Here is a 13,235-nt window from a genome sequence, read left to right as displayed (position 1 = left end):
TTGAATATCCAGTGGTGTCTGCAGGATGAGGATGCTCCCATCCATGGCTCCTCCCAGCGGTAGGTGGTACCTGGGTCTGTTGCCAGGGTGACCTTTCTTTCCTCGGCTGGCTAGGAGCCTTTTGGAGAAGCGTTTTGCATTTTAGCAATGCTGTGGCTTCTGGTGCCAGCTCTGGATTCTGAGTTTTGCAATTCACAGTTCCTGGTGTGTTACAAACCTTTTTTGAGGAGGCCTTGTGTTTGTTAAAGGCATTCTGTGTCAGGTCAAGCAGTTGTTGAATAGGCATTGTGTGGGGGCAGGCCGTAATACCTAAATGGTGACTTACAATCTGATGGAGGTTTAGGACGAAAAGACTCTTGAAGCTGGTGTCCTCCTCCATCCCAGGTTCATTGTGAGCTCCGAAGAAAGCTTGTCTGTGGTAGTAAACATAGGGAGTTTCATGTCTGCCCTGTTTGGTGTCTAGGGCAGATCAGCCTGCTTTCAGACTCTGGGTCTGAGAATTCCTCTATGATGGCTTGTTTTAGCTGCTGGTAGTCGGATTGGATGTTTACTGGCTGCTGTGCCAGAATGCGTCACAACTCTGGGCTGGATATGATCCAGAGCAGATAGTCTATCTTGGTGGTTCACACTCGTCAAAGACTGCAGGTGAAAGTCAATGTATCGTAGGTTGGCATGGTCGTCGTGGTCTCCTGCAAGCTCTGGTGTGAATGCAGGGTTGGTTCTGGCCATTCGCATGATGTCTTTGAGTGTCACTTCATGTGGCGTTTCAGGGTTTGTCTGAATTAATCCTTTTCCTTCTGCGGCTTCCGAGGCTTTCAGGAAACTGGCTGGTGAAGTGTTAAGTGGAGGACTTTGGATCCTTCTCCCTTTGTGTCTGTGTACAGGGCTGGGGGAGTTTGCGCGACTGATGTGAAGTTTAGCAGGGTACCTCTTTCTTGTGGCTGCACACAGATTGCCTTCAAGGGCCTTAGCTTTGGCATCACTCTCTTTAAGTTCCACATTGGCTGTTTTTTGTGTCTTTGTGTGAAACGGTTCTCTTGCAAGGTCTTGTTTGGTGGCGTTATCCAGCTGCTCTCGGTGCCCAACAGCTGTCAGAGCCTCCTGAACACCAGTGATCTTCTCCGGTTGCTCCATTCTGTCAGCGTCCTTGCACATGTCCGGTGCCTTCTCTCGCTGAAAAGATGATGCTGGTCAGCTCTTTGTGGCTCAGGCTGGATGTCAGGTGTCCACGTGTGTTGCAGTCTCGCTGTTTCTTTCTCTGCCGTTGCAGGTCGTTAGCTGCTTCAGGCTTAAGGATGTCCATCACACTGCTCTGCCGGGTCTCCAGGGGGTCCTGGTGGGGGGCAGGGCTGGATGTCTGAGGCATACTGGCATACTTGTGGGAACACGGGAAAGAGATGGCAAAGGCAAATGCAAGTTCGTACAGAGGTGGTAAGCTATCTGTGTGGGGGAACTGCTTTGTGGGCTGTGTTAGGTGTGAATTAGCTGATGCGGGGCAGCTAGTAAGGCAGGGTGCTAAGATTTTGTGTTGGCGAACCCAAATAAAGAATTTGAGTATCTTTGTTGACGGGGCTGTAAGCAGTCAGCTAATGACTCGGGCTGTATGTGTAGTCAAACTATTACTCAAAACTGATGGTTCTTCTCGAGTTTAGACATTTTTTTCTCTCCTATAGCAATGAATGAATGGAATTTTCTTCAGGGACGCTACAATGGACTGTCTGCGTGATAATGTACTAGACGGTTGCATGATTATAATTTTCTCTATAATATTATCAATCTTGCAAGTAAAGAAGTTCGTAAAGTCATTACTGCTGTGCTGTTAGGAAACTTCTGAAGTTGAAGCTTTATTTCTCTTTAATTTATCTGCTGTATCAAATAAATACCTAGGGTCGTGTTTGTTTTCTTCTAAGAGGGTCTATAATAAGCAAATCTAGCAGTTGGTAAGTCCTTTCATTATGCAATAGTGCTGTCTTTCCACAAAATGCGAAAGCCTCTAGTTTTGTTTGTTTTCAATGCCATCAACATCAAGTCCATGTGACAATATTAGATCTAAAGTATGATTACGACAATGAGTGGGTCCTGACAAGGGTCCTAACTCCAATATAGTTTAGATTGTCTATAAATGCCAATCCCAATGCATCTTTTTCATTATCTACATGGAAATTAAAATCACCAACACTAAGGACTTCATCTGTAGCCAGCACTAACTCCGATAGAAAATCAGCAAATTCTTTAATAAAGTCTGCATGGTGCCCTGGTTGCCTCTATACAGTAGCCAGCACAAATGTCAAACAGGATTTATCACTTACACTAGATAGCGTTATATAAAGCACCATTGCTTCAAAAGAATTCAATTTGAAAGACATCTAAGGAATACTGAAGATATTACTATAAATTACAGCAACACCCCCCCCTTTGCCTTTCAGGCAAGGCTCATGTCTATAACAATGATCTTGGGGGGTGGACTCATTTAAAGTAATGTAATCGTCTGGTTTTAGCTAGGTTATGATCTATAATTATATCATTTACAATAAGTGCATTTGAAGAAAGGGATTGAATATTCAGCAACCCAAGCTTTATCATTTGTTCATCTGTATTATATCTTATATTATTTCTTACATCTGTATTATATGTATTATATATGTTTTTTATTTGTTGAACATCAATTAAATTGTTTCTCTTAAATGGGTTTGGGAGTTTTTTGTATGTACTATTTCAGGGAGCAGACACAGTCTCTATGTCTGACTCTTTATCTGACTTCTGTGATGTGAGACAGCTAGCAGACGGTCGGTTTAGCCAGTCTCTCTGCTTCCTGACCTGCGCCCCAGTTAGTCAAGGTTCAACTCTAAGACTATGTGTCATATTAGTAGAGAGAAGAGCGGCACCACCCCAGGAGGGATGAATACCATCTCTTTTCAACAGGTCAGGTCTGCCCCAAAAACTTTTCCAATTGTCTATGAACCATATATTATTCTGCGGACACCATTTAGACAGCCAGCCATTGAATGACGACAGTATGCTAAGTATCTCATCATTCAGGGAGAGGGCTTGCGAGTTAACACAGCTCTTTAATGTTAATTTTAGTGATTTCCTACTGGTGAAGTCGAACATCATTAGTGCAGACGTGAATAATAATCTTAGAGTATTGACGATTAGGATTAGCCAGCACGTTTAAATTTGCTTTAAAGGGCACCTGTTATGCAAAATTCACTTTTACATGGTGTTTGAACATAAATGTGTGCTTGCAGTGTGTGTACACAACCACCCTATAATGGTAAAAATCCACCCAGTGCTTTTTTTGAAATCCCCATAAATCATAAGCACTGTCTCAGAACAACCCGTTCTCAGATTTGGGGCAATGTGACGCAAGCCCCTCCCACAACTGTTGACGGACACTGCCGTATTAGCATAGACCCGCCCTGAGTGAGCTATACACAGTCCGCCATTATTTTGACGCCGGAACAGCTGTAGACAAGAATGTCTCCTAAGCGATTGAGGTGTTTTGTTATAAGACGTAAGAATGAACATAGCATTCTTCATTTACTCTCGTTGTTACTCGAGGATGGATCTGTACCAACTGTTCGTGATCCTGCTTACAGTCTCCGGATCGATAGGCCTAACGTTACTTATCATGGCAGTAATGGAAGTAAAGTAATGGAATGGATCGATAGGCCTAACGTTACTTATCATGGCAGTACTTATGGCAGTAATCAGCACACTTTATTACAGTTCATCTGAGTCGTTTTACGGATATAAAGTTTGCAAGTTTATTAAGCACCCCCTGAAAAGCTGTGTATATATGTTAGTTGTAACGAGTGTTTCTGTTTAATTTGCTGTGTATGTTGATGATAATGAAAGGGAGAGAGAGTTTATGGATAAGACTTTAATGCACACTTCTTATACTGTGTTTATTCAGCTCTTACAGTGATTTTCTGGAGGAAAACTGACGCTTCATCTTTAGTGTGATGTACAATAAACTTCATAAAACTCATCAGTAAATTTTTGGCCATCATTCAGACGTGGTCCTCTACAGCAGGCTTGTATTAATAGTGGATATAAGCAAGATGAAAAATAAGTTATAACCGTAATTGAACTAAACTATACCTGTTCTATCTCCATACAGCATATATTCTCTAGCTCTGTGGGCATTATTGTCCGACTCTGGGTCGAAATGAACACTGAGAGTTTCTGTTTTGATATTAGCAAAATGTGCCGGCAGCTCATTTGCATTTAAAGGGATACACACTAAAACGGCTCGTTTTTAAACATGACACAAAAAGTGACAGTTTAAACATGCTGTAAAAATGTATCTGTTGGGTATTTTGAGCTAAAACTTCACATACACACTCTGGGGACATCAGAGACTTATTTTACATCTTGTGAAAAGGGGCATAATAGGTGCCCTTTAATGTCAGGCACTCTGGCTCCCGGAAAACACGTGACTATGGTGGTTGTTGACTCTATTGTTCCATGTAATAGAATCGCCAATAACTACGGCACTTTCAACAGGATTCTCAGTGGGTGCGTCACTGAGTGGAGAGAGCCTTTTTGATATTCTAATCGGAACAGAACAGCTGTGCTTTGTGATTTATTGCGATTTTATAATCGCAATAAGCCAAATTGGTTTAAGCACGATTTCATGTTAATTGTGATTAATCGTACAACCATAATTCTTACCATTCTCGATTAAAGTTTGGATGTGTGTCTCTAGTTCTGGAAACTTCTCTGTCAGCCTTTCTATTTCACTGCATTTATGACATGTGAAACCCTCGTCGCTGACAGAGAAGGCTATGCTAAACATGTGGCAGGCAGTGCAAGTGACAATAACTGGAGAAGAGGACATTACTCACCATGTTTGTTGACTGATCCAACTCAACGCAGCTGTTTGATGGACTAAAAGGGGCGAGCGCGCGCAAAAAAAAAAGACTAAGCACGGATGGCAGGTAACAGGCTAGCGAAATAGTAACATGTTGTGCTAGCGATAGCGATTTAAATGAAAGCTCTAGATTAAAGCTAGCGATGTCAGATTAATGTGACGGACAATATTAGATAATATCAGATATATTGTCATGATTAAGTTATATTAAGCAATATAAATAGCAAGGAAAGATAGAAAATAGTGAATAAAAACAAAGCTATACGTAGCAACAAACACAATCCACTATGGCAGACAGGAAACCGCTGTGCAACAGTGAAAAGGGGCTGTCTCAAAATTAAACCAGAACTGGGCATCATAAATGTATGGGCATAATAGTATAATTTAGTATAGTATATGTCATCTCTCTCAATATTTTCTATTGTACAGTACGTATCACTCAACATGCAGATCACTAATATTAGTGGCTCCCACAGCAATTGGAAGTGCATGCTTTACGACAGCACCAGGATGTTTTTAGCTATACTATGACTTGCACTTTGCAAGTTGTGCTTTTGTGTCTTTTTTACCCTTTTTAAACATTAATTTCATAAGTAATGGAAAGTAGGTAGGTTTAAACACATAGAATGTATGTTTTTAGTGATTTTTACCCTTGTAACACATGGCCTCTCATGGATTATTACTTTAATGAGATTAAAGTTACACTAAGTAGGAATGACAAACCTTTCCCGCTTGATGTATGTGAATCAGTTGTCCTAATGCACGGATTTATGATGGTTGTGTGTGTTTTTCTTCTGTGCAGAGGTAGTTCACTCGAGCAGGTCTAACCTGCACAGAGCTCATAGTGAGGAGACCCCCAGTTCCAGCAGCCCCCGTGGACGGTCAGCACAAATCTCTTTTTATTTTACCATTGTTTATGTCTGGCTATTTTTTTGTGTTTTATTCTTTTGTTTCATGTCTTCTGCTGTTTTTTTCTCTCTCATGTACTAGTCAACACATCCTTGCGTTTTTATGCATACCATCCTAAATGGGCTGAATAATTACAAGTGTGTGTTAGGGGTTGGTGGTATGACCAAATTTTTTATCATGGCAATGATCTGTATATAACAATAAAGTTTTGCTGGAAATTCTTCTATGGTTTACATGTTAAATAACTATAATTATATGTACATATTTAAGTGATCCAGTGAATTAAACTTTATTTTCTTTATTATTTGGAATTTGAGAAATGAAATCCAAAAAATAAGATTACTAACAAATGACCTTTATTCAACTTTATTCGACTCAAAATAGTTTAACATACATTATAATATAGTTTGGTAACCCTTTTCATTAGTTAACATTAGCTAACTACATTGGTTAACATGAACTAATAATGAACTGCACTTCTACAGCATTTATCAATCTTTGTTAATGTTCATTTCAACATTTACTTATACATTATTAAAATCAAAAGTTGTATTTGTTAACATTAGTTAATGCACTGTGATCTAACATGAACAAACAATGAACAGCTGTATTTTTATGGTAACACTTTACAATAAGGTTCATTAGTTAACATTAGTTTACTACATTAGTTAACATGAAGTAATAATGAACTGCACTTCTACAGCATTAATTAATCTTTGTTAATGTTAATTTCAGCATTTAATAATACATTTTTAACTAACATTAACAAAGATTAACAAATACAGTAACAAATGTATTTTTCATGGTTAGTTCATGTTAGTTAATACATTTACTAATTTTATAACTCAAATTACGAAAATGTTAGTTCTATCAAACCAGGAGCTTAGTTGCCTTACCCACCACCAGTATGTTCCAAACAAGCATGACTGGCATTGGGGTGGCCCAGTATAGTGCACAACACAACGCAATTTAAACAACACAACGGAATCATGCTACAACACAATGGAAATGACCCTATGCTTATTTGCTACTTATTGACGTGTGGAGCTCCTCTTTAATAAATCCACCGCTTCGTCTTTTTTAATTAATCGCTGTTAGAATTAAATGAGGGATTGCTGAGGGATTTAATGCAGGGTCTAATAATCTAACCAAATCCAAATTTTGATATCCAATATATTTTTATGAACCCTTGAAATTTCTATGGGGCAATACATTATCATTCTATTGCGCATTCAGCCCATTTCACGGTGCCGTTTCTTAACCACGTATGTTAAAGTTAACATGCAGGATTTATACTAGTGGCAATGTACAAATGAAATCCACATTTTTAACAGTTTTTACCTACCAATGTTTTGTATGGACCCTTGAACTTCGCACATACACTACCGTTCAAAAGTTTGGGGTCAGTGAGAATTTTATTTTTATTTTTTGGAGGAAAGAAATCAATACTTTTATTTATCAAGGAATAATTAATTTGATCGAAAGTGACAGTAAAGACATTTATAATGTTACAAAAGTCTTTTGAACTTCCTATTCATCAAAGAATCCAAAAAAAAACAAAAAAAAAACTGTACAACTGACAGACCAACAACTGTTTCAACATTGATAATAATAATAAATGTTTCTTGAGCATCAAATCCTCATATTATACTGATTTGTGAAGGATCATTTGACACTGAAGACACTGACACTGGTGATGCTGAAAATTCAGCTTTGATCACAGGAATAATTTACACTTTACTATATATTCACACAGAAAACAGCTGATTTACACTGGAATAATATTTAATACTATAACTGATTTTTGTTGTATTTTTAATCAAATAAGCGCAGCCATGGTTAGCAGAAGAGAATTCTTTTAAAAGTATTTAAAATCGTACCGACCCCAAACTTTTGAACGGTAGTGTATTACTGTTTAATTCTTTTCACATAGCTGTTTCTCGCGGCCACGTAAATGATGCTTTAAAGCTAGAATTTGGGCTTCGTACTAGAGGTAATGGTCTAACAATATATTACTAATTTTAAACAGCCTTTAATTTACCAGGCTTTTTAAATGACACTTTAAATTCCCATAGCTTTATATAAATGACTTGGCTAATGAATTTCTTTAGACCATTATCTCTGGTATAAAGTCCTTAGCTTTAACGCCCTTCTATAAGTGACCAAGAAAGGGAGCATTTCAGTTGTGTTGTGGCTTGTTTCCGTTGTGTTGTGGCTTATTTTAGTTGTATTGTGGCTTGTTTCGGTTGTGTTGTGGCTTGTTTCCGTTGTGTTGTGGCTTGTTTCCGTTGTGTTGTGGCTTATTTCTGTTGTGTTGTGGCTTGTTTCCGTTGTGTTGTTTAAATTTCCTTGCGTTGTGCACTACTGGGTCACCGTACTGGCAAGCAAATGTGTTGCTTGGACATTTTAGTGATAAACATTATCTAGTTAGTTTTAGGCCCGATTTACTAAGATCCTAAATAAAGAAATTTCCTTGGATAGTCTAAAATAATTTCATGCACTTTTTGTGGGCACGCAGCTGATTTACTAAAAATACTTGCCCCATGTACAAAAAGGTTGTACACACCCATAATTAAAATGATTCACTTTGTGTGTGGGATTACAGAAGCATAACAAGAAATACACAGCACCAGCATAACCAGTATATGTGCATACAATCACTCCACTGTGTGTCTTATAAGAATCTCTCATATATTTTCAGAAGTTTAGGTCGTTCATCTGGGGGTTCTTGTGGAGATTCTCCAGCTGACATGAGAGGAGCTGTTCTCACTAATGGTGAACTGAATGGAGAACCCGCAGAAACCACATGCCGTCGCAACTCAAAGACGACTATCAACAGCCTGAGCAATGCTGGTTAGATACACACACGTTCAAATTTACTAACTCACAAACTCACTCAGGCTGCTGTGAAATATGATCATAGCACACTATGATACAATGTGATGAAACTAATACTACATTCTAATACTACAATGAAAGGTGCTTTATTTTGACAAAGTATTATTGAATTGTTAAAGTTTTATGAGAATTATTGTGCTTCTAATAATAAGCACATCCTGCCCTTTATTTTCTTTCATCCGTGTTTCTTTATAAGCTCTGATGTGTCAGTAGCTTTAGGAATTCCTGCCTACTTAAAGCTGGATATGTTTACAAACCGTGATATAAATATATAGCAAAAACTCTTTCAATTGAGACTTAACATCGTCACCATGATAAATATTACCCAACCCTACTTAGGCCCTAGTAAACACTTTTTGAGGGCTCTGATTTGGTAAGATGTTAATTCTGACTTTTTTTGTTGGTCTTTTTGCTTGGTGCTAAGGTAAAGGTGAGACACCTACTAATGGGATCGAGGGCGGTCACCTGTCACGTCCAGCTCTGTCTTCACCATCACTGAGCTCAGACCCCCCTGCTGGGACGGACGGTCCTGCCCCGCCGCCAGCCACAGACGCCCCACCCACCACTGACCAGACCAGTATAACCACAGAGACACAAGCCACTGATGCACTGCCCACTGGGTTCGTCAGAGACATGGGGTTGAATTTAAACATGAACACATGCCATATCAGATTTCTCAATGATTTTCATCTCTTGCAGTTGGGAACAGCGAATTCTTCCTCATGGACGAGTCTATTATGTGGATCATAACACAAAGACCACCACATGGGAGAGACCCCTCCCACCAGGGTGTGTATCTGTCTTTTTCACATGCTGACAGCCTGGTAATGTTTATGGAAGGAGTTTGTAGATTTCAGTCTCTAACAATTTGCACATTAACATCTAAAATTACTTTACCACCCTTAAAGGTGAAGTAATCTAAGATTAGGAGTGTGCGATATTGTATTGTCTAGAATGACAGTGTTTCTCAACTGGTGGGTCGCAGAGTGTGTAGTCAATGAAACAACCACAACAAACGTAATTCTAAACGTTTTTCCGCATGATTTTGAAATGCGTGCCTGAATATACCCACGCATGCCCACTGTGCCTGGCAAGAGGTTCCTTAGAGCACATCTTGAGCTGATGCCCAAAAGCTCTGGGAGGGGGGAGGTACAGGTGGCACTGAGCAAACATCAGCACCCAATAATGCACAACATGGCCTTTGTCAGGGCGGGAGAGAAACCTCAGGTGGAGCCCAGGGCCTTAACTAGCCTCAGCTCGGGATTGGCAGCTGAAGGTTTACCTAGGGAAGCAGCTGAAGTTTCCGGATAACATTGCAAGGACAACATTCAGGCCAGATTTGGTCTTAAAATCTGACTGTTCCAAGCAAGTGGTCATGTTGGATCTTACTGTCGCTTGGAAAGACCGGATTGAGGCTGCAGGGGTTTTGCAGGACAGTCTGTACATCGGACACTCAGTCTCCTTGGTATTAGAGGGTTTTAGGAAAGAAGAGCCACGAGAACATCATAGAAGCTGCAGAAAAGCTTCAAGATGGCTGTGGATCAAGAGGGTGGTCCATGGTCCATGGCGAGGGTGTCTGATGATCTAATATCTGAAACACCCTATGACCCTGTGTTTATCACTGATGAAGTCTCCAAGTTGCACCATTGGGTGTTTCAGAAACCAATCTTGCCCTAGGGTTGACATATGTCATTTGTATTGCTCTTCTTCATAGCTTTTAGTCTTTTTAGCTTTTAAGTCTTAGTCCTTCGGATAATTCGTTAAATCGAGGTCCTGACTCTCTGTGGTCAATAAAAATCCCAGGATGTCCTTCGGAAAAAGAGTAGGGGTTTAACCCCGGCATCCTGGCCTCTGTCCATCTAATCATCCCCATATATAATGATTGGCTTCATCACTCTCTCCTTCTTTGCGTTCTGGCGCAATATGGCTGCCGTCGCATCATCATCCAGGTGGTGCTGCACATTGGTGGTGGTTGAGGAGATTCCCACCTTCCATATGTAAAGCACTTTGAGTACCCAGAAAAGCGCCATATAAATGTAACAAATTAATTAGCTTGAAAGAGAATGTCTGCCTTTGACTTCAGTGTGGTGAGTCTGGATTGAGCAACAATATCGCAACCAAACTTTTCCGGTAAATGTGGATTAGTCCTGCACGTCAGATTGAGGAAGTTAGCCTATTTCTCTTTACAACACTGTTTCAGCTCTGTGATGTGAGATTCATTGCATACACAGCTCTCTTTAATTCCATTGAATTATGGTCAAAACTTTTCTGCCGTTTCAAAACATTTACATTTCTTCTGCTTTAATCATTCAGCGTGTTTAGGGTTCAGTCAGACTGACACCTTGAAATGTTCCTGTTGATTTCTCTGTTATAGCACAGAATCTATCAATGATGGGAGTTGCCCTAGTCCAGAGGCAGCAAAACACCCCAACACTACTATACCACAACTGTGCTTCAGAAGATCTGATGTAGATCAGATTTGTGCAGAAATGCTGAGGGTTTGCAAAATTTCTAGCATAACTGTACTGTAACGTGCTGTTTACAGAGGAGTACAGTGGAAGGGAGGCTTTTGAGACACATTTTTAATAGTTAATCCTGAAAAAAACATGTCTGGTACATGTTTGCATTGGAAAAAATGTAAGATGTGTCCTTCAAGAACAGCCCCTGAAAGTACAAGACAAGTAACAAACCTATAACTGTGGTGTCAGTGGATCACAACATTGTGTGAAAAAGAAAACAGAAAACATAAGTTTGGCTTCAGCTTGAACTCTGTTTGCGTACATATATTTACAATTAACTTTTTTGCATGGCCACTTATACACCTATCTGGAGCTGGTGTTAATCTATGATCCGTGTCTGTATTGTAGTTGGGAGAAGCGTGTGGACCAGCGTGGACGGTTTTACTATGTGGATCACAACACCAGAACCACAACATGGCAGCGGCCCACAGCAGAGTCCGTGCGCAACTATGAGCAGTGGCAGTCTCAGCGCAGTCAGCTCCAGGGAGCCATGCAGCAGTTTAACCAGAGATACCTCTATCAGGTAAACAACATATTCCACTGACCTCATGAGCAAGTGTTTTTTATTGACAACCCATTGCCTTACTGTGTGCACAATCTATACAGTAGTGGGTAGTTTTACCTTATAGAGTAACCTAGCCAAGGCTCCAGACTGCGACCAAAATGGTCGACATATGCAACCATTTTTTGAGAATGTGTGAGTTAAAATTTGACGTGGTCACATTTGTGCGAGTTCATGGTCACGCTCTCACTCAATCGGTGTCTGCCTGCATGCACTTGCTTTAGGGACTTATCTAATCTGTCACGTATTATCGACTAGGCCAAATCGGCTATTCTCCCGTAGTAGTCGGTTACAGTAGAACGTCAAGAAGTAGCAGTTTTACACCGCAAGCGTGAGCAGCGTGTATTTTTCCGGCATGTATGTTAACCAATGATTGCATTCACACCGTTATCAGGAGCGTGACGCTCAAATCAAATCGTTCAAATCAAGTGAAAGCACACTTTTGATGGACAAAATAAATATGATTTCCCACAAAAAGTGCTCAAAATGCACAGAATAAGCATGTCTGGAGTCAGAAAAGAAAATGAAGAATCAAAATATTTATAGAAGATTTACCCAAACTTGTTTTTAATTAGTCAGTTTGGGTGAAAGTATGGTGTATTATAAAAAAAAAAAAAAAAAGATATATAAAGTTTCTTTTAGTTATGTAATACACAGACAGGTAGCCTTTATAGGCTCTAGCACTACCCAAATCAAACCCGAGTGTGTTTTTTTTTTTCTTTTCTTTTTTTTTTTCTCATCCGCAGAGTTTGCTGTCTTGTAAACATGACTGAAACGACATGATCTGAGCTGTTTTCTTTGTGTTTGTTGTTCACCATTTACATGCATACACCTCTCCATGTTAACAAACTTTCAAGACTATCAAGTTTATAAAAACAAATATAGTTGTCTTTGTAAAAAAATGCTCACTCATATATAGCTTTGGAGCCGGTGCTGTGATGCTGTACAAACGCTTCCGGTGTGAATACGTGCGTCTGCAGCTTCAGTGCCGATGAAACGCAACAGAACGCCATTGTATCAGCAGCTGCTGCTTAAAGTCCCTATTATCAGTCACTTCATGCCGCACTGATGATGAAACGCGCAAATTAGGATTTTTTTTAAATCTTTTTTTTTAATAGTTTACATTTGATAGTTAAAGATTAAAACATTTGGCCAACATGAGGTCTTGTCACTGTCAGTTTTTTTACATCAGTGCAAAACTAGGGTATGCAGATTAAGACAACGATTCATCGGCATGCACTGAATAATTCCATGTTGTAGCAAAAAAAAAAAGAAGAGGTGCGACCAAATCATGTGCTGGTGCGACCAACTGAGAAACTGTACATTTATATCTGCTTTTCACTCAAGCAACGGCTTTCCATCTTTTTATTGTTAAGATACCATTCACACGCTCAATACTAATACTAATAAAATGTTTTAAAAAATCAGTTTCAGGATAAAATGAGTCATTTTAGGTGGTCAACATCATATT

At 39.6% G+C, this 13,235-nt stretch overlaps 1 protein-coding gene across 4 annotated transcripts in view; it reads left to right on the top strand.

Moving 5' to 3' along the window:
* wwp2 (WW domain containing E3 ubiquitin protein ligase 2) overlaps positions 1–13,235 on the top strand; it is a 99,910-nt gene that overhangs the window by 61,316 nt on the left and 25,359 nt on the right. For all 4 annotated transcript variants that reach the window (XM_056252062.1, XM_056252064.1, XM_056252060.1 and 1 more), the window contains exons 6-10: positions 5,679–5,757; positions 8,487–8,638; positions 9,108–9,303; positions 9,383–9,472; positions 11,551–11,725. In XM_056252062.1, coding sequence (XP_056108037.1) covers positions 5,679–5,757; positions 8,487–8,638; positions 9,108–9,303; positions 9,383–9,472; positions 11,551–11,725 — 692 coding nt within the window. The remainder of the gene's footprint in view (positions 1–5,678; positions 5,758–8,486; positions 8,639–9,107; positions 9,304–9,382; positions 9,473–11,550; positions 11,726–13,235) is intronic.

The sequence above is a fragment of the Rhinichthys klamathensis genome, unplaced genomic scaffold, assembly GCF_029890125.1.
Source record: "Rhinichthys klamathensis goyatoka isolate OS25496 unplaced genomic scaffold, OSU_Roscu_1.1 h1tg000092l_1, whole genome shotgun sequence".
Lineage (NCBI taxonomy): Eukaryota > Metazoa > Chordata > Actinopteri > Cypriniformes > Leuciscidae > Rhinichthys > Rhinichthys klamathensis.
This window is presented reverse-complemented; position numbering and strand designations above follow the sequence as displayed.